General features: G+C 35.0%; 1 protein-coding gene across 3 annotated transcripts in view; it reads left to right on the top strand.

Moving 5' to 3' along the window:
* The window catches only part of AP1AR (adaptor related protein complex 1 associated regulatory protein), a 44,750-nt gene that overhangs the window by 22,481 nt on the left and 891 nt on the right, over window positions 1–21,378 (top strand). Inside the window, exons 3-11 of one of the 3 annotated variants that reach the window (XM_058436639.1) lie at window positions 745–771; window positions 3,778–3,803; window positions 6,768–6,864; window positions 8,971–9,069; window positions 10,977–11,035; window positions 11,703–11,776; window positions 12,557–12,685; window positions 14,109–14,375; window positions 14,774–15,973. In XM_058436639.1, coding sequence (XP_058292622.1) covers window positions 745–771; window positions 3,778–3,803; window positions 6,768–6,864; window positions 8,971–9,069; window positions 10,977–11,035; window positions 11,703–11,776; window positions 12,557–12,685; window positions 14,109–14,374 — 777 coding nt within the window. In that variant the 3' untranslated portion in view covers window position 14,375; window positions 14,774–15,973. Of the gene's footprint in view, window positions 1–744; window positions 772–3,777; window positions 3,804–6,767; window positions 6,865–8,970; window positions 9,070–10,976; window positions 11,036–11,702; window positions 11,777–12,556; window positions 12,686–14,108; window positions 15,974–21,378 lie in introns of those variants that run through there. The other 2 variants (XM_058436640.1, XM_032145486.2) reach the window with 2 other exon arrangements.

Here is a 21,378-nt window from a genome sequence, read left to right on the forward strand (position 1 = left end):
TTAAGAGAGATTCCTTAATTTTCTAAACCTTTTGAATTCATTGTTTCCTCTCAATCTTTAAGCCAAACAGTGTTAACAATAAAACACCTTTTCTTTCAGGTGGTTACTTATCAAGTTATTTATATTTAAAATACAAACATTTTAGTGATATAATAGTAGTGACTTTTATTAGGTCACTGACATAATAGTGTTAATAACATTATGATCAAACGGTTTACATTCCTGTCTCTAGAAAGACATTGTATTTGGGGATAGTAACTGCCATTTAGTAGATTTTCAATAAATAACTGTATGAATGAATAGATGAATAAATATAAACATGTAGGGAAATTCTTATTTGGTATCTTTTAGTCCCCATTCCTTGAATAATTTTCCTTCTTATGACATTTGTTCTGAAGTCAAGTGAAGTGGAATATTCTGGTAGCATGGAATTAAATTACTTGTATGAAATATTCAGTTTAGATCAAAGTTTTAGTTCTGATTTATGTAGAAAATTGCTATAATTCTCCTGTTTGATTTTCATTCATAGAAAGTCATAAATTAAAATAGTATATGCTTGCCTTGGCCATTTTGTAGAACTTTTAAATATATCAAATGAAATGATGTATTAAAGAGGCATTTGAAGTAAATAGCTTACAAATATAAAGGTATATTATTTTTAAGTGAAAAAAGTAACATAATTTCTTGTGAGATGTATACCTAAGACAAATATTCCTCTTAACACTTACTTTTTTGTCCTTTCAGTTTGAGAATCTAGTAGAAAGTGATGAAGTAAGTATTTCCATAATAGTACAAAACTTATATTTGTTTTTCTCATTAATCATCTCATTAGTTCTAACAATTATGTTTACAATTTTTATTATTTTTGTTTTAGAATTTTTATTTTCTGGTTTTTATTTTTACTTTTGAGTTCTTTATTATTTCCTTCTTTTACTAATTTATATTAGAAAATAATTCTGAATTTTTTTTTACTAAGATACACTATACACACACACAGGATTTAAAGCATTATACAGAAACCTGAGGAACTTCAGAAAGTTGTACTTCTAATATTTCTAACCTCTTGCCATTAGGTAGGTAAAATACCTCACAATCCAGAGTAGACCCATTGTTTGTTGTTGTTGTTGTTGCTGTTGTTTTCTTTTTAAGAGACAAGATCTCCCTATGTTGCCCAGGCTGGACTCAAACTCCTGGGCTCGAGCAGTCCTCCTGCCTCAGCTGAGTAGCTGGGACCATCGGTGTGTACCACTTCATCCAGCTTTGGAGTAGGCCTATTCTTTATGGTTTTCATAGATTCTGATGTCAGATTTTCTGCATGTTTATTCTGCAGTTTCTGACTTTAGCCATCATCTCTTTTATCAGTTATTCTTTATGTTGATTTTCTACATTTCATCTCATAAAACTCAGCAAGTTTTAAGATGCTTCTCAAATACAGAAGTGTTAAAAATGAGAAGGGAGTGCATTTTAGAATCAGCAAAATGTGGTGTATATTTCAACATTTGATCTTAGTCAAAAGGCTAAGAAGCATTTCTTATGCATTGGTATAGTTAGAACTTTGTATGCTAATTTGCAACTTCACTAAATTAATTGTGTATGTTTCTGCAAATTACTTAACCTCCCTGGGCCGACTTTCTACATCTTTAAAATTGGTTAGACTAGAAGAACACTGAAAGTTGACACTTTGTCATTTTTGTTTTCTAGGGAAAGAAGAAAATGTATTAATCTTTTCCTTTAAAAATGTATTCTTTAGTCCAGCCTTTCTCAGAGTATGTATAGAATACTAGTCTCAGAATGTAAATTAGCATGTAAAAGATTCTGAGATAAACTAGAATGTTAAACTGAATTATTTAAACTTGTTCAACTCAGCTCTTCGTAAATTAACGTGGGTAAAAATCCTTTTTTAAAATAATAATACATATTTTTCATCTGATAGGACACATTTTGGAAACTATTTTAGCCCTTTATTCTCCCAGTAAAATATCATTCCATTTCATAGAACTTATTTCTTTTCCTTTGCAAAGGTCACTTTTGTCTTCATGTCTTTCTCTTAAAAAGTTTAAGCAAACACTGGACATGATATTTTTAAAGCATCTGACAAGTGTTAAAAGTAAGCATTCTTTCAGCCTCCAGTAGAATTCATCCCAGCATCATAACACTTTTCAAGAGAACTTGTGATTCCATGGATTTTCCTAAGATGCTTTTTGTTTGGTTGGCTGAGGATTTTTTTGTTTATTTTTGTTTTTGCTAACCCCTCTTCTCCTCTCTCATTTATTTTGTGTTTGGTTTAGTTGAATGTAATCCTGTTTTGTAGTGCTACTTTCTAAACTAATGTGGACCATTTGGAATTTTATTCCTGCTATTATATTTTAACTTTCAGATATGAATAGTTTAAATGTGTAAGAAATAGGCATAAACCTGAATAAATCCTGAAAATAGTTATGCTTTGCTTTGAAGTAAAAAACTACAGATAATTTCATAACCTTGTGAAAGAAAACAAAAAGTTGATTCTCATTATTGTAATTATGTTCGATAAAGTTGCTGTAAATGCTAAATTAGTGAATGCTGAAGCATTACTGCAGGGGAAATACAAGGTTAGTTTCCTGCAAGCCTCTGATCACAACATGTTCATCAACCAGTCAGTATATAGCCTCATTCAATGTGTGTTTCTGTGTAAGACACTGTATTAAACATATATTATTGATTCATTAACTTTGAACTCACAGCCAATAGCACAAACTCATGCTTGTGTGAAGCTTACCTAACACACATATTTTCCCCATAACACACATCATAGCTTTCTTGGACTTTAGGAATACTGGAATACTTAGAGGTCATTTTAAACAGAAATCACCAGCAAAAAAGCATAAAAATGCAAACAATGTGGCATTGAATAGACTGTAGAAAGGATACTTGTTTATAGCATGAGAGCTGAAACAAGAAAGCAGAGTGTCTGTTGCCCTGTTCTACCTCATCTGGGAATGTGCATTGCTGAGCAACTCAAAATTTTTACTGCTCCATGCCTGTCCTTGAATGACCAAGAAAGCTCAAATATTGATTTTGTGGTTACAAGTAAATTTTCCAAGTAGGCAAATTTGCAAATACAGAAACTGCAAAAAAAAATGAGGATCAACTTAATATAAATGAGAACATAGAGAATATGTTGTCTAATACCATCCTGACTCCAGTTCATTTGGTATATAACAAATGTTTTTTTTTTTTTTTTTTGAGACGGAGTCTTGCTCTGTCACCCAGGCTGGAGTGCAGTGGCCCGACCTCGGCTCACTGCAAGCTCCGCCTCCCGGGTTCACGCCATTCTCCTGCCTCAGCCTCTCCGAGTAGCTGGGACTACAGGCGCCTGCCACCACACCCGGCTAATTTTTTTGTATTTTTAGTAGAGACAGGGTTTCACTGTGGTCTCGATCTCCTGACCTCGTGATCCACCCACCTCGGCCTCCCAAAGTGCTGGGATTACAAGCGTGAGCCACTGCGCCCGGCCAACAAATATTTGTTAAAAAAAATTAAGAAATGTCCAGCAAATGGTTTTATGTAATTAAGCTAGATAGTAAACTAAATTTTGCTTTGGAGAAGTAGCAAAATTTTAAAGCTTTTTGTTTCAAATATTTTTAATAGTGAAATATATTTAATAGTGAAATGTATTTACTCTGAGAAAAAATGGGTAAGTTGAAAGTATTTCGATTAAATAAAAATTGTATTGGTTACTTTAAACAGAAGTTAACTAATGAATTTGTTTTAATTGTTTAATTAATTTTTGTACAGGGGGAGAGCCCAGGAAGCAGTCATAGGTAAGGCTTTGTTAAAAAAAAAAAAAAAACAAAAAAAAACTTCTATGCGAACTGGAAGAAAACTCTCTTAAGAAGTCAGGCTTTATCATTTGCTTGCTTTGAGACATTAAACAGTTTACATTTCAGAACTTTTAGATTTGTCTTTCTATAAGATTGAGACAAATATTATATATCTCAAAAGACTTTTGAATATTAAAGAATTTAATATAAGTGCCTAGATGCTTTCCTGTTGTACCTGTTACATGTTTTTTAGTTTTCTTAAAACTGTTTAATATTGATAAGTACATTTCTTTTAAATTTTTTAACTTTATTACCCCTTTCCTTCCTTATGCATTCTAAAACTTGTTCTACTAAATTTTTTCACATCTTTTAATAGTAACTAAAACCTTATACTATAATTATTTAAGCAGCTTTTAAATATTTTATTAAAATTGCATGTGTTAATGAAGTATCTTTACGTCAAAAGAGCATTCTTAATTTCAAGAGAATATTTTTCATATACAATGTTATATTATGAACAAATAATCCTTACTTTTTTTAGTTTAGCAAACATTTATTAAGCAACTATCATGTGCCAAGCACCGTGCTAGACACTGGGATTTTAAAAATCAGACATTGTCTCTCCATTAGAAGAAAGAACATCCTGGTCTGGGAGATAGATTCTCAAGATGACTAATATCAATATGAGATAGGGAAGGCAATTAAATAGTGATTATAGAACACTCTAGGGAACCCTAGAGAAGAGGCTGTTTGCCCAAAACAAAATCCAAGAAGACATTTTTAAGGGGATAACACCTGGTGTTGATTTTTGAAAGGTTGGTTAATGCTAACTATCCTGGCAGAGCAGGAGGGCATTAGAAATTGCATAAGCAAAGTGAGAGAATTCATTGTAAAGGGGCACAAGGAAAGTATGTGAGGTGATGGAAGTGTTATATATCTTGCTTCCAGTGGAAGTTACATGAGTGTATACAATTATCAATACAACTTTATGAACTGAACACTTAAAATCTATATTTCATTTTATTTAAGTTATACTTCAAAGAAAAAATTTTAAAGCCCTAATATATAACTAGGGCTAGCAGAAGTTAGAGCTGGAGGGACAGAAGTAGGAGATAATACCTATAAATGGCTAGTTAACCATGATAGTTATCAAGATCACCTAACTGAGGTGGGGGTTTGGGGAGAGGTGGAGCATGGTGAGAGAGCAAGGATCTGAGGATTGACTAAGCGGACACTAGAAGAGGATTCTGAAGATGACCAAGAAGTAATAGGCAAAAAGAAGAACCAGGAGAGCTTGGGAAGCCAAGGGAGGGGAGACAGACAGACAGATGGGAATGGTTAACACTGTCCCATGAAACTGAGGTAGTAAGATAAGGACTTAAAATTGTCTATTGTATTTGGCAACATAGAAACCATTGATTACCTTTGCTAGAGTTATTGGAGTTATGGGAGCAGAGGTAGACTGCAGCGAGTTGACAAGTAAATGGGAGGTAAGGACATGAAGACAAGAGAAGAACAGTAGTTAAGAACAAGAGCTACACTACCTGGGGTTAAGATTCTAGCTTTGCCACATACTATATGACTTACTTAGCCATACTCTTAATCTGTCTTCGTTTCACTTCCCTCATATGTATAATCCTTATATCTACCTTGGAGAGTTGTTGTGAGGATTACAATTTGCTAATATATGTGAAGCATTTAGAAGAGAGCCAGGCACATAGTAAGTGCTAGGTATGCTGACTATTGATATTATACATTTAATTTCAGGACTTGGCTAAAAAAAAGAGGGAGCAGTAGCTTGAGATAGATACAGGTCAAATGGAGGTTTTTTTCTTAGTTTCTTCTTCCTTCCTTCACGTGGAAGAGAGGTGCAAACAGACAAAAGGAATAGGTTAAAGGTAAAAGAGAGGTAGTAATTGATAGAACAAGGTCCCAGAGAACTCCCTGGAGTGGGGCAGGAGAGATGGGCTCAATGGTGAATGAGTCAAGAGTGTAAATGTAGTAGGTGACTCTGAACAAGTTAAGAACATTCCTCTTTAGAGGATGGTGAGGAGAATAGGAAGGATATATGTAAGTAAGTGGGGGTTGCCACAAAGTTGGGGCGATTCATGGTTGATACTCCTCATTTCTTGGAGTGAAATTGCCTTTTAAGATAAAAAAAGTATGAATAAGGAACTTGAGTATGTGAAGATTTTTAATTTGGTAGTGTAGGATATGTGAAGGAGTTGCCACATATATATAAAAGGACTACTGCTGGGGGCCGAATGCCAAATTGATGTCAGGTTTTCTCTAGCAGCCTGAAACAGAAAGGGCTGAACATGGAAATGACCCACGGTCAGAATGTGAGTAAACCGAGTGAATATGGAATAATGATAGGAGTGCAAGAAGGTGAGTATGTTGGTAAGAAAGTAGTTCAGATCTGCCTTGGTGTCCATATTGGTTGTAAGTGAAGCAAGGCCAGAAGATGACTGGGACAGATAGACTGGGAGAAAAGGGAAGGATGAAGGGCCTGGGGAAGTCAGAGTGATTAAGCAGGATAAAATAGGAGGATTAAGAAGAGTTCCAGAATGCATGAGGGCTGAGATTAGTGTGTAATAATAGTACACTGATGTTTATATTTTATGATGAGCATTTTAGGATATGGTTTGGGGTATATACCCATAGGTCAGATGGCTGAAGCAGAGCCAGATGAAGGTAAATAAAATCCACATTTCTTAAAAGGTGGCTGTAATGCTTTAAAAACTATTCTGATATTGTATCATCTTACCAGTTTATATACTAGAATAATAGCAAGTGTTAGAATGTATACTTTTTACTCTTAACAAGTGAAGTTGTAGAAAATTGCTTTAACATTTTTAACAGCAAAATTTGAGAATTTCACTGGCTTTTTGAGTGTTTTATTTGGACTTAGACTCATCAGAAGTTTTTGTTTTTTCTTTTTCTCCTCCTCCTTTTTTTCTCTAGGCCTCTTACTGAGGAAGAAATTGTTGACCTAAGAGAAAGGCATTATGATTCCATTGCTGAAAAACAAAAAGATCTTGATAAGAAAATTCAAAAAGAGGTAAATTGTCTTTTATATTGCTTAAGTACATGTTATCATAAAGAGAGAGTTGTTATTAAATAATATATTGTGTAGAGTCTTTGAACCTATATTTCGATATATACAGATGAATATGTTTTAAGAGTTAAATTATTCCAGCCTATTATAATTTCTTTTAGTTTGGCTTAATTTATCAGAAATCATATGCTGCCAAAAAATGGAGATAGTACATTCTTTTAAAAATAATTTCTTAATTCACAAAGTAGGAACTCTGGCAAGAATATGCACCTTGGTATTTAAAACCAACTTTTAGAGCAGGTTCACACTTGTAATCCCAGCACATTGGGTGGCTGAGGCAGGCGGATTGCTTGAGCCCAAGAGGTTGAGACCAGCCTCAGCAACATGGCAAAACCCCGTCTCTACAAAAAATACAAAATTAGCTTGGTATGGTGGTGCATGCCTGTGGTCCCAGCTACTTGGGAGGCTGAGGTGGGAGGATTGCTTGAGCCAGAGAGGTCAAGGCTGCAGTGAGCCAAGATCATGCCATTGCACTCTAGCCTGGGCAGTAGAGTGAGACCCTGTCTCAAAAAGGAAACAACAACAATTTTAAAAAATTACCCGGTTTCACAATAAGTGGTTTTTTGAAGAGTTTTTGTCTTGGTGTATTTGTTCTCAGAGAACCAAGTACTTATAATCATAAGTGTTAAAGTTATTTAATGTGTTTATTGAAATGGCCTGTAATTATGGTTTGCACCTACTAAACTAAATGGAATTATTCATATTCCGCTGCACATTTAAAATTTTTCTGTTTAAGACCGGGCATGGTGGTCATAGTTCCAGCACTTTGGGAGACCTGTAGTTCCAGCACTTTGGGAGACTGAGGTGGACAGATCACTTAAGCCCAGGAATTTGAGACCAGCCTGGGCAACATGGTGAAAACCCATCTCTAAAAAAAATACAAAAATTAGCCGAGCATGGTAGGACGCACCTGTAGTCCCAGCTACTAAGGAGGCTGAGGTGGGAAGATTGCTTGAGCCCAGGATCCTCAAGGCTACGGGAGGTTGAAGGGGAGCCACTACACTCCAGCCTGGGTGACAGAGCAAGACCGTCTCAGAAAAAAAATAAATACACACACACACATACATACATACATATACATATATTTGTCTGTTTAATGTGGGTATGGTGGCTCATGCCTATAGTCTCAGCACTTTGGAGGCCAAGATGGGCAGATTGCTTGAGTCCAGAAGTTAAAAACCAGCCTGGGCAACCTGGCAAGACCTCATCTCTGCAAGAAATACAAAAATTCACCCGGGATGGTGGCGCACGCCTGTAGTCCCAGCTACTCTGGAGGCTGAGGTAGGAGAATGGTTTGAGCCCAGGAGGTCAAGGCTGCAGTGTTGGTGCTATGGTACTCCGGGCTGGGTGACAGAATAACACCTGTCTCAAAAAGAAAAGTATGTTTAGGACCAATTATTGATTTCAAAAGCATTAACGTAAGCTATACAGTAGCTGTTAATATTAGTCTAAAGAAAAAAATTTGTGTTGAAATTTGATTTTCAAGTTAACTTTAACATACAATAGATATTACTAAAGCAGTTTGTGTGCTTTTATGAATGGCAAGAACTTGCATTTGAAAGTAATTTTTTAATAGTTTGATAGTAATAAAATTAAGGAGACATGTGCATTGATATTAGTTAGATGGGAAGACATGAATTTTGTGAAAGCTGAGTTCACTTTGGTCACAGTGATGTAATTGATCTTAAAGATACTGGATTTATGAGGGCCAAAACCGGCAAACTAGTGAGAGTCATAGGTGTTGGAATGATTGTTTAAAATGAAGATTACTGCATATTCTAAAGAAACACTTCTATATTTATACAGAGTAGATGCTACTGCTTCATAACTCAATTTCTAAGGAATTCTGTAACGTGTTTTATATCCTTTGGGTTATTTTGTAAAAGAAGAAATTTAAACAATTGCAACATTTCAAATCTGTTATGCTTTGTAGAGATCAATTATTTTTTAATAATTTATTTTTTGTTTTATAAATAGAAGCATTTTATTTTTAGAGCAGTTAGACAGGTTCTGATTTTTGTTAATCCTTATCGTTTTGTTCATGTACAGTTAGCCTTACAAGAAGAGAAGTTAAGACTAGAAGAAGAAGCTTTATACGCTGCACAGCGTGAAGCAGCCAGGGCAGCAAAGCAGCGAAAGCTCTTGGAGGTGAGGGGAAAAGACCCCAGCATATATTAGGGTTGCTTTTCTCCTTATTTTCTCTGACAAATCTTAGTTGGGACTCTTTTTTTCCTATTCTCAAGGACTTCTTTTTTAACAGCGAATGTGTTTACCCATATATTCTTAAGAATTTTCAAGGCAAATTAGTCAGTCTTTAACAGCTAGAAATAACATCAGATTACATGCTTGATACTCAATGCTATTTAGTTTAGATTAGCAAATGCTATTTCCTGTTTATCCTAAAGATAAATTTTAGTGCTATAAAATTCAGTATTCTTTTGGAAAAATTAAATGTACTCTTAGAGGGAAAGCATTGCAAAACTAGCCTTTAAATATAATTGGCAAAGCATTTTGTTTTGTGAGGGTTTTTTTTTTTTTAACAGTTTCTTAAATTGCTAGAATTTCTTTTTTTCCTGGAACTGGATAAACTGTGCTATTTTCCCCATAAAATTATTATTTGCTTCTCATCTTTATTCTTGTGTCCTTGGGAGACTGGGAGTTTGGGTCTTGAGAAATCTTTGGAATATTATCGGAGAAGGCAGCAGATTTACCATATCTTACCATGCTGCATTACCATAATGCCTGCCAGCTATAAGTAACAGACATTTATGGAACCCTAACTGTCAGGAGTAGCAATGTTTTACCTTATTTAATCCTCATAACAATCTTATGAGATAGTGTTTTTAATCCCTGTTTTACAAATGAGAAAACTGAGAGTAGGATATGTTTTGTAACGCTTGAGATCCTACAGTTAATAAGGGCCAGAGCCAAAGTTCAAGCACAACAGTGCTTAGCTGGTATCCTTAATATCTTCCTCCGTATTTTGCCTGTTTGGATTCACCTCTGTAGTGTTAATTGAAGTAGTATAAAGATCATGTCACATTGTAAAACTTAGAGAAACTGAAATATCATGTCTATCATATTACATGATTTCTATGTGAACTGTGTCCTTCTCCCCCCACCGCCCTTCATTTTTTTCCCTCTCTCTCTCTGTGCTGTTTTAGCAGATTATATGAAGGAATATATTTTCTTTTTAACTCAGTTCTAAATAATGAACAAGTTTTTAACTTTTACCTTCTACTAAAAAAAGTATTTTTCTGGTTATCATATAGACACTTTTTCCTGTAATAGATTATCTGCTGCTTCCCTTTTAAAGACAAAGCATTCCATATGCAGCATCCATATGGGTGATTTCCAGGATTCTCTGAGTTTTTCCTACCCTGGTTTAAATATTTGATGTAGGAACACATTACAGTCTATACAGCACATACTGACACACAGACATACACAGACACCCACCAAGTCATTTGATTTTCATGGGAACCCTGAGTTTGCTAGAGCAGTAATATAGCTATCTGAATTTATAGATGAAGGAACAGAAGGTAAAGGCCATGCCAGGGATACATAGCTAATAGCTATCAGAGCCACAACTCCGACAGTTCTTCTAAATCTTAGTCAATTGCTTTTATTATTTCTGAGTCAGCTCAGCCAGATCTTATAAATCTGTTGTTTTATTGCTACTTATCTCACCCAGAATAGAACTTCATGTATTGTTTTAACTATTCCTTCCCTGCTCCTCATTATTCCAGTTCTTGGGTATACTAAGAATGTTAAGGATATCAATACATATCTGTTAAAAAAAAGTTATTTTTTAATAACACTATGAATATTCTGGCCACTTCTGGATTATACATAAATAAATTCAGAAAAATTCTTCCCATAAATAAGAGGATATAGAATTGAATAATGATGGATTTAAGGAAAAACATATCAACAAAATAACTTTTTTTTTTTTTAGAAACTAGAAAAAAGTACTTTTTGGTATTGCTTGAGTGGTTTTAAAATACATAATTTTACAACAGAGTGATTTTTTTTATTACATTATGTTTCCAAAGCAAGAAAGGCAGAGAATTGTGCAGCAATATCATCCTTCCAACAATGGAGAACATCAAAGGTAAATAGTGAAACATATGCCTCCTTCCCTTTGTGGTAGAACATTTTATTGCTGTGTAGAGCATCGTTCACCTCAAGATGTGTATATACGTATTCATGTTTATGTGTTCCCTAAAAATTATTCCTTCTAAAAGACATTGTCTTGGAAGAATACTGAGCACGTTTAAGTTGAAACATGATTATTATTCATTTAAACTGACTTTATTGCATTTTTAAGAGTGGTCTCATTTCCCATATAGATGTGATACAATAGCTGAATTGCCTTAGGGTGAGTTGTTTATACCCTAGTTGTTTGTGTTTTCTTTAGTCCCTCTCTTTCTTATAATAAAGTTTATGTGTGGTCATTTTTTGGAAGAGATATTTCAGTGTCACATTTCCACAAGTATCACTACTCGTTCAAAGAATTTTGTTCATGCTTCATTATTGTAAAGTTGGACTTATGGCTAAGCTTTGGAGATTGGACTTCAGGATTAACCAAAATCTTATTTTCAGTTTCATGTTAGTATTAAGAAAATTAAGAACTATTTTCATTAGGTTACTCTAATTGTACAGCAATTATGAATTTGTATGACATAGGTCTTCAAGCCAAAATGCCATCATTAGCTTAAATATTTGTCATACTGCATCTACTATGAATATATTAAAAAATTATTTCACTTTTATTACAGTTCAGGGCCAGAAGATGACTTCGAATCTTGTTTGAGAAATATGAAGTCACAGTATGAAGTTTTTCGAAGTAGTAGTAAGTTTTTTAAAGTATTTTCTGTACTTTTTATGCCATAGTAAACAGATAAGTAGAGATTCTGGCTCTGTTTCTGTAGAAGAACTTTCTGTTCTTAAATTCGTAATTCCCAGATAGGTCAATTTCCTAGGTAGTCATTAATTGTACAACCTCATCTTTTCTTTTTAAAAAGAAGTTAGAGCAAAGAAAAATCTCAGACTATTTCTATAGATCCATATAGGGAGTCAAGCACTCCTTTTTCCATTTCTACTCTGATCCTAACCCTTCCCTTTCCAAAAAAAGAAAGGAAAGGTGGGAGGAAGTAATAGAAAAGTGTACTTATTTTTTACTTATTACAAATTGACTTATAAGATTAAAATATTTCCTCAGGTTTCAAAAGCAAAAACTCGTATGCTTCCCAATAGTGGAAGCATAGTATGTTAGTGGTTCCTTTTGAAAATATAGGTTGCTTTTTGTTTTATCTTTCTTGTTCATTGTTTTTTGTGCCGCTTTGTAATTGACTGTTAAAAATATTATCTACAGTTAACCATATTTGAAAAGTTTATAATCATTTATATTTGCATGTTTGCTATGCTTAGATGGCAAAAAAAAAAGAGAGAAAAGTTTCTTTATACTGTTCCTAACAGAAAATTACCAATAAAATGATTTCCAGAATTATTTCTTATGAAGCTAAAAGCAATAATAATAATATTTAGAGAGAGATAATTGTTACAAAATAAAACGGCTGTTGCCGTAAAAGAGTAGATGAGAGTATTCAGTTGTATTTCGTGTATATTCTAGGACTGTCATCAGATGCTACAGTTTTGACACCAAATACAGAAAGCAGTTGTGATTTAATGACCAAAACTAAATCAACTAGTGGAAATGACGACAGCACATCCTTAGATCTAGAGTGGGAAGATGAAGAAGGTATTTTATAATTCACAATTTTACCTGAAAAATTTAACGTAATCTGTGTTGATTTATGTAAATCTACCTTGGTCTTTATTTAAATGGAAATAAATTCAAGGCCTTGAAAAATCATATAAAACTTTTTAGACCGTTATTGTATTGGTGATTATCTCTGTTGATAAAAATTTTTAGAAAATTGCTTAATTTTTAATGTTTCTTTAGATTTAGAAAATAAATGTTAATTTCTTTAAGGTTTTTGTAATCCAAGCCCATGACATTACTCAGTATGAAGGATTACTACCCCCTTGTGGACAGTCCAAAGCCAGAAGTTAAATATAACTACGCTTAGAAATAAATCCACAGAAACAAATCCACCAGATACAGATCTACAAAATTATATTAGTATCTAGCTCATATTTTTTTCTTATCTATAGAAATAACTTATTTTACTGGGTTGAGTCTTTGTGATTTTTCAGGAGTGACAGACAACGGTGATACAGATTTAAATGTTCTTTTATGATGGGATCTGATCTTTAAGGTCAAAAAAGAAAATCATTAAATGTGTCTAGGAATATTACAATCTCTTTGTGAATCCTAGATTTTAATTCTGTTACCAATGTTGATTCTGTACTTACAGATTCAGATTTCTTTTCTGTCCTGTCTCCCTTCCTTCTGCCAGTAAAATGACATTATTTTTTCCTTTCAAGATTATTGACATTTTCACTTTACCAATTTCATTTTGTTCAGAATTAGATCTAGAACAATTTCCCATAGAAATATCTCTACTCTGTTGCGGTAGAGTCAGAAGAGCATAATACCACAGACTTTGGAGCCAGACTGAATGGATTAAAATTCTTGCTTCACCACTTTTTAGCTGTGACCTTACTCAAATCACTTAGCCTTTCTGTCCCAGTTACCTCAACTATAGAATGAGAATAATGATAGTACTGTACTCCATAGAGTTGTTGGGGATTAAATCAGTTAATATCTGTGACATATATATCACATTAACTGGAACCTAGTAAATGCTGGAAAAGTACATGTTATCATTAGAGTGATTGTCATTCTCTGGGAAATGAAATTATGTGGGTAGGAAAAGACTTTGGCAGACATACTAACTTGGTCATATAAGACTAATAGCAGTTGAAATCATCCATTCTGTTTTATTTATGACTCTTCAGGAATTTCATCTTATCAGATAATCAGTGATGCATCAAAACTGCCCTTTGGTGACTGTTAATACTTATTTTTATCTGAGGCATACTTCAGGGTTAGAACCCAACAATTTCCCTTAAGAAGGCCTCCATGGGACTGGGTCTTTAAGTTAATTCACACATCAAGTCTGATAGTTAAATAAAAACTATATTGCTAAACTTGGGAGTTTTCAAATATAGCTTTATTATCTGTTCTGAGATTTCTAAAAACTCTGTTCAAATCATAGGAATGAATAGAATGCTACCAATGAGAGAACGTTCCAAAACAGAGGAAGACATTCTACGGGCAGCACTTAAGTATAGCAACAAGAAGACTGGAAGTAATCCTACATCAGCCTCTGATGATTCCAATGGGCTGGAGTGGGAAAATGATTTTGTTAGTGCCGAAATGGATGATAATGGAAATTCCGAGTATTCTGGATTTGTAAATCCTGTATTAGAACTGTCTGATTCTGGCATAAGGCATTCTGACACAGATCAACAGACTCGATAGGGTAAAATTATGTGACCTTGTTTATCAGTTATGACCAAATGTTAAAAACCAACTAGAATGTATAAGTGATTGTGCTTAGCCTTTTTGTAAGGGAGACGTGTAAGAAACCGTGTTGTAAATGCTTATTTTATTAGAAAGGAGTAGGGATGATAGGATCTGAATTGATACAGAATTAAGTGCAATTTCATCATCTGCCTTCTGCTTTTCAAGACCAATTTAATGGTCCTGTCATGTTACCGATTAAATTTACTTTAAGTCTTTTCTTTATACCATTTCTGTTTACTATGGTAGATTTCCACTTTCAATTTTTTAAATTAATTTTACTTTGAATGATTTATGAAGCCTATTTCATTGTCTAACTATGAAAAATGTTAAGACTGTTTTATTAATTCTCAGCAGATGTGAAGGAAGCATGAGGAGGGATCGTCAGATTCAGATTTAGAATAGCGTTCCCTTTTCCAGCATTATTTATTTCTATGACTTCTTTGGATTTTATTATCTAATAGTAAGTACAGTTGATTTGAGTAGATGACTCTAAGAAATGCTGAAGTATCGGCATTACATGTGTTTATTTACATGTCCTAGTATGATAATGTTGATTCAATCTGAACAAAAGATAATATAAAAATAACCCTTCAGAGTTTGGAAGTTTCAAGTTGATAATAATAAAAAATAATATTTAAGAAGATATATATATATATATATTTAGTTTTTCCCACTTCATTTTACATGCCACTATATTGACTTTAGTTGATATACAGTATTAAGTTTTTAGGTGCCATTATTTTTTAAAAATTCTATATTTCCAATGAACGATGTTAGATTTTACACAGAACATATTCTCTGCATGATTTAAGACAAGAAAATCTAAAAAGGTAATACGGGTATTTCAAATAAAATCCTTTCTGGTATGAAAGGCTCCATTGATTTTATTAAGCTTTCCTTTACCTTGTAGTACAAGGTGCTTTAATGGGATAGAACTAAGCATATCAATATCTATAACTGCATTTTGTGATAGACAATTAACTGTTCCTTTCTCTAAAATGTATATGTCAATTTAAAAGACCAAGGATAGAAAACACTCCATAATTGCTTTCCTTGATTTTGCTGAGGATTTGGTATGATTTTAGTAAGCAAACTCTTTTCTGGTTTTTCCTTAATGTTTTTAAATTTTTTTTCTCTTGCAGCAATGACAGTGCATGTTCTTATAAATATAGGAAGGTCCAGATATAAATAGTAACCTAAAGTTCTTGCTGTGCTTAAAAAAAAAAAAAATCATGTGGCCCTTTCGATATTTGAACTGCTAAGCAATGACATCTGTAGTTTTATCTCCTTTTTTATGTCATAGAAATTAATATGATACTTTAAATATGTAAATATAATACATTAGGTAATGCTATTATTTATATCTGTCTTAACATAATTTAAGTTGTAGCTGTGTCTTGGAAATATTTTTAAGGTAATCTATATTCACATTGCCTGTGTTAATGCTTTTTAAAGTTTGTATACATCAGACGTATATTTTTGGTTTGGCATAAGCTACTATTGTAATTTTTCTTGGCTTTTTGTTCATAAAGAATTTTTTGAAGGAATGGTAACAAATGGTAATTTACAAATGGTTGTGAATAAACACATTTTTACACTTAAAGGTAATAAGTTATTTGACTGTCATTGGTTTTACTCCATAAACATGCAGGTATTCTGATTCCTGACTTGTAATTATTTTATTAAATCTGATGTGAAGACAAAAGTAAATTAAGAAAGCAAGATGGAACTAGAAAATGTGTTTTAACTGTTAAAAAAAAGTTAATGTTTTGTTTTGTGTTTATAAAAAGTACTAGAAATAACTTATTCAGCAAATATTGGAATAGTATTTAATATTATTGGAACTGTGTCTGGTGGGTGTTAGGGACATAGAAGTACAAAGACATATAAGGTCTCTGCTCTTTGCTTACCATTCTGGTGAGAGAGATAGACAATAATATGTAAGAAAATCACAGGTCACAGTTAGAAAATATATAAGATTATAGGACAGAGAGTAACTGGGGGCCAATTGACTACTTCTCATAGGTCAGGAGAATCCTCTCTGAGGAGATAGCTTGGCTAAAACTTAATTGTTTTAAGTTTTAATTGTTAACTTGTTGTTAACTTGGCTAAAACCTAATTGTTAAGCAGGAAACAGTCAACTAAAAAAGCCTGGTGTGAAGCATTTTATAAGCAAAGGGAATAGCAAGTACAAAGTACCAGAGGTGGGAAAGAGTTTGTTATGTTCTGTGAATAAAAAGACCACTGGGAATGAAGCATCATGAGTGAGGGGGAAGAGTGGTATGAGATGATACTGGAGTGGTAGTTAAGGGCCAGATGATGCAAGACCTTGTAGGCCAAGAATGAGTTTTATTTGATGTGTAATAGAAAGCCACTGACATTTTTTGTAAGCAAGGATGTACAGTCATCATATACATATTTTCAAAAGATTGCTTTAGTTGCTGTCTAGAGAATGGATTGTAAGAAGGCAAGAGTGGATATATAGCACTCTCAATGGAATATAGTGTGCCTTGGGTTTACAATGGTTGTGAAAAGCAGAGCAGATTTATTTTAGAGGTAGAATCATCAGGATTTTCTGATAGGTTGGATATAACACTAAAGGAAGGGGTAGAATCAGATACTACTGTAGGGGTAACACATCTGGCACGGTGCCATGGCTACCTTGCTCACTCCACGTAGTCCACGTAGGCAAAACAACCACAGTCTGACACAAGTCTTGGTAGAAAACATCGTGATCCTCCCTGGATCCTCCATGGCAAGATAGGCCATCGTAAAGGAGCTGTCAGAGGGCCATTTATCTTGCAAAATACCTCCCTGTCTTGCAAAAGGCTGCCATGAGGCAATTTCTCATCCAACTGGTTTCCAGTGACCTCACTCTCATTCAGGTACAGATACCGACTATAAAAATGTTTAGCTATAGTTTAGAGTTGGCTCCTCAACAGAGCTATTTCTACTTGTCATCTGTCATCTTGTCCCCTTGGTTCATTGTCATCCAGGGACATCCCTAAGGATCAAGGATACAGGGAGCTGACTCCATCCTGATACTGCTTTTGCTGTCTGTGTAAATAATAAACTGTCTCAATCTATTTGGACTCATTGTCTCCCTCCTGGCCAAATCTATAGATGTCTGACAGCCAGCCTAGCAGCTGCAAGTGCCCTTAACTATAACTTCTTGGTTCTGATTTGACTTCAATGTAACGGGAGGAACAGGTTTGGGAAAGGGGGGAAAATGAAAGAGTTCTATTCGAAAAGTTAACTTTGAGGTGTTTATAAGATATTTGGATGAAGATGTCAAGTAGGTGATGGGATATGTGTCTGCAGCCCAAGAAAGAGGTCTAGGTTCCAGTTTGGGAGTCATTAGTAGGAAAATTGTATTTTAAGTCATTAAACCAGCTGAGTTCACCCCTGGGGAGCACATAGAGACGCCCAACTAAGTGTTGACATTTAGAAGTTGGGGGTAGTGAAACAGTCAAAAGAAACAGATACAGGAGGAATGCAGGAACCAGAGAATAGTGTCACAGGAGCCAGGAAATAAGAGGGCTCAACAATAGCAAATGCTTTGAAAAGAGGTCCGCTGCTTTAGTTGCATTTGGAGACAAGTTATACAAATGAAGGGATGGAAACTGGGGAGTTGGGGATGAAGAATAAAGAACAGCTAATGCAGACACTTTGAAAAGAGAGCAGAGAAGGGTTTTTATTTAAGATACTAGTTTTAGAGTAGATAGATAGGCAGATATGAACAGGGCAGGACAGGGCCACAAAGAATGTCAGGGCTGGTGACGGGAAAATCTAACAGGAGACATCTTGAGCTCATAGGCAACAACTTCCCAATAAGAATTTAAGATGGCAGAGTTTGGTCTTCCTCTGGGGACATGTCCAGGCATGCACAGTAAGGGGCAAAATGACAGAGTTTGACGAATATATGACCTTCCCATGGGGCTTGGTGGGGAGCGCTAGCCCAGTAAGGGAAAATTGCCCTAAGAGAGCATGTGCATAACTTCAACCACCAAAAGGCCCTCCCAGATACTGGCAAACCACTGCACATACAGGGAGGGGAAGAGACGGGGAAAAAAATAGGAAATAATAAATCTCTAAGAGCCCTAAGACAAAGGTCAGGCTGGGTACTCAATCTTTTGATGTCCCCCTTGGTTCCATCCAAGTGTACTTTTTTTTGCTTCGATAAACTCTTGTTTCTGCCTTAAATATACTTCTGTCTCTTGGCTGAATTCTTTCTCACAAGAAGACAAAGATCAAGGACCATGGAGCCTGCCCATACTCACCACAGGTAACACTAGAACTTTTGAAATGATGTATTTTGGAATTATGCCTGCTTTTTTTTCAATAGATAAATATATTTTTCTAACAGAGGCCAGAGGTTTCGTTTAACTAGGTAAACATGTCCTAATCATAATTTCTTGAGAATACAGACATCGAAAAAAGATTTTATGTTAAATATGTAGTGTTTTCCTATCTTCATTTATTTGGTATTTCTGGTTAATTATCTGACAGTAAGGGAGTTCACAAAAGAAATACTCCACATTGAAATCCTAAATGAAAAACAACAACAATAACAATAAAAATGGGGAGAAACAGAATCCCTGCATCTGATTCATGAATCCTTAGGAAATATTAAAGGCGAAAATGAAATTAAATTTGGAAAATGATATTAAAAATTGTATGAGTATTATTATTGCAAATTTAAAGATTTATTTCCTCCTACCCAGATATAGTAATGTCCTCTGTAGTTCAGAAATCTTATATGAGACCATTAAAAATGAGGACCTAACTCTGCCCCATGCTACTCAGAGGAACATGTACTGTGTGTAAATGCTGTGGTAAGGAGACTACATACTTTACCTCAGTTGATATTCACAGAGACCCTATGAAGGAGGCACTATTTAATCCTTGTTTTTCAAAAAAGGAATCTGAGTTATGTCAAATTACAGGAATGGTAGATAAACCCAAGCAGTATGACTCAGAGCCCACACTCAACACTGTACAATTATTTCCAGTAGAAATTAGGTCAGTATTATTTTGAGAGTTTTGGGGGCTTCAGGGGATTTTTTTGCTTAGCTATTAAAAAGAGTGTGTCTAACCTGGGCGGGCGCAGTGGCTCATGCCTGTAATCCCAGCACTTTGGGAGGCCAAGACAGGCGGATCACCTGAGGTCAGGAGTTCAAGACCAGCCTGACCAACACGGAGAAATCCCATCTCTACTAAAAATACAAAATTAGCCAGGCGTGGTGGAGCATGCCTGTAATCCCAGCTACTCAGGAGGCTGAGGCAGGAGAATTGCTTGAACCCGGGAGGCGGAGGTTGCAGTGAGCCGAGATCACGCCATTGCACTCTAGCCTGGGCAACAAGAGCGAAGCTCTGACTCAAAAAAAAAAAAAAAACAGAAAGTGTCAGGTTAACCTAACTTTGGAGGATTAAAAAACTTTAAAGACGCAGAAAGTGATATTATTATAAAAAGGCACTGTGAACTAAGGGGAAATTTCATTGTCACACCTTATTGTGACCGTCTAATCTCAGAAGTTTTCTGTTTTAAAATGTCACTGTTGAGTTAGCTCAGTTGATTGTTCATAGTCACAGGCTAAACTTCTTGTTCTACTCTTTTCCCTGCTTCTGACTACTGCACTTGAGTAGTCTTAAAAAAAAAAAAAAAAAAAAAAAAAAGTCACTGTCTTGATTTGGGCCTTCAAGCAGTTATTTTACTGATGCCACTAAGCAGGGCCAAGCTGGTTCATCTCTAGTCCCTTGGTAGCCTCCCATCAGCAACAAAATTATGAAACCAGCAATAGAGCTGAAACTAATGCCATCTCCGTTTCTTCACCAGTGCTCCCAGCCCTAAGTTCATTGCTTAAGAGGTAAAGGACAAATAAGTATTTTCATGTAGGTTGAATAGGTTGGATCTGAGGACAACTCATACCAACTAGAAACCTATTCAATTCCACCCACTTTTCGTAGGGCTCATCTTGGTCACCAACCGAAATGGAGACTCTGATAGTTTCAGTCATGGTCCACTTAGTAAAATAATAACAATACCTGTTATCTTAACACAATAATATAAGGAATTAATTAAACAAGTGTTAGAGAATTGGAAACATCAAAAGAGCCAGGAGGTAACATAAAACCATCCACCACATATACACACACACAAAGTTAACAGTAGTTCTCTTCTGGTAGTAAGATTATGGCTAATTTTTCTACAAGGCATATATATTTATTTACACATATAAATTTTTTTAATGTAAAGCTTAAGTGAACACATACCTGATCCCACCTCCATTAAAACAAATACCACCACTTATGTTAGAGTCTAACAGTAATACGTACTTTTCAGTCAGTTACTGCATTAGATAGTAGGAACAGAATTCTCTAGAAAATGGTTATACAACCATATGGCATATGAGATTTAACCATTGGAGTTGCAGGTTCAAGAAGAGACTGCCAAGGATTCTAACACTGGCACCATTAATACACCTCTCTACCTAAAGAGCCCCAGAAAAATCACTTTCCAGGGACAAAGAAGTCCTTAAAGTGTATATAGAAGGTTTCACATCTTAGCTTCAGTACCTTGTATCAAACACCAATATTTTTGCCCCACCCCCACCCACCTGTGACCATTTTTTGAGAAAATGCTGTATCCACATGATCACTGACCAGAGTAGCCATTATATAATGTGACTGCATTACCCGAGACAAGTTGATTGGTGAAGGGGTGGGCACCTGACCCAAGCTGACCCGTCCCTGGAACTGAAATCAAGAGATCGGGTCTCTTTGGGGGATCAATAACGTGTAAAACGTGAGAGCTACAGGTGGCCATGGAGCCAATATGCATTGAGGGTCAGAGCCAGAGCGTTCGAATCCCACCTGAGGTCTGCTGCATTCCTTCCTCAGTTCTATGAAATATGGCAGCTTTCCTCTAACAGCCCCGCTTTGGGGTTGGGTAGCTCAGG

The sequence above is a fragment of the Hylobates moloch genome, unplaced genomic scaffold, assembly GCF_009828535.3.
Source record: "Hylobates moloch isolate HMO894 unplaced genomic scaffold, HMol_V3 SCAFFOLD_3, whole genome shotgun sequence".
In the NCBI taxonomy this organism is placed as follows: domain Eukaryota; kingdom Metazoa; phylum Chordata; class Mammalia; order Primates; family Hylobatidae; genus Hylobates; species Hylobates moloch.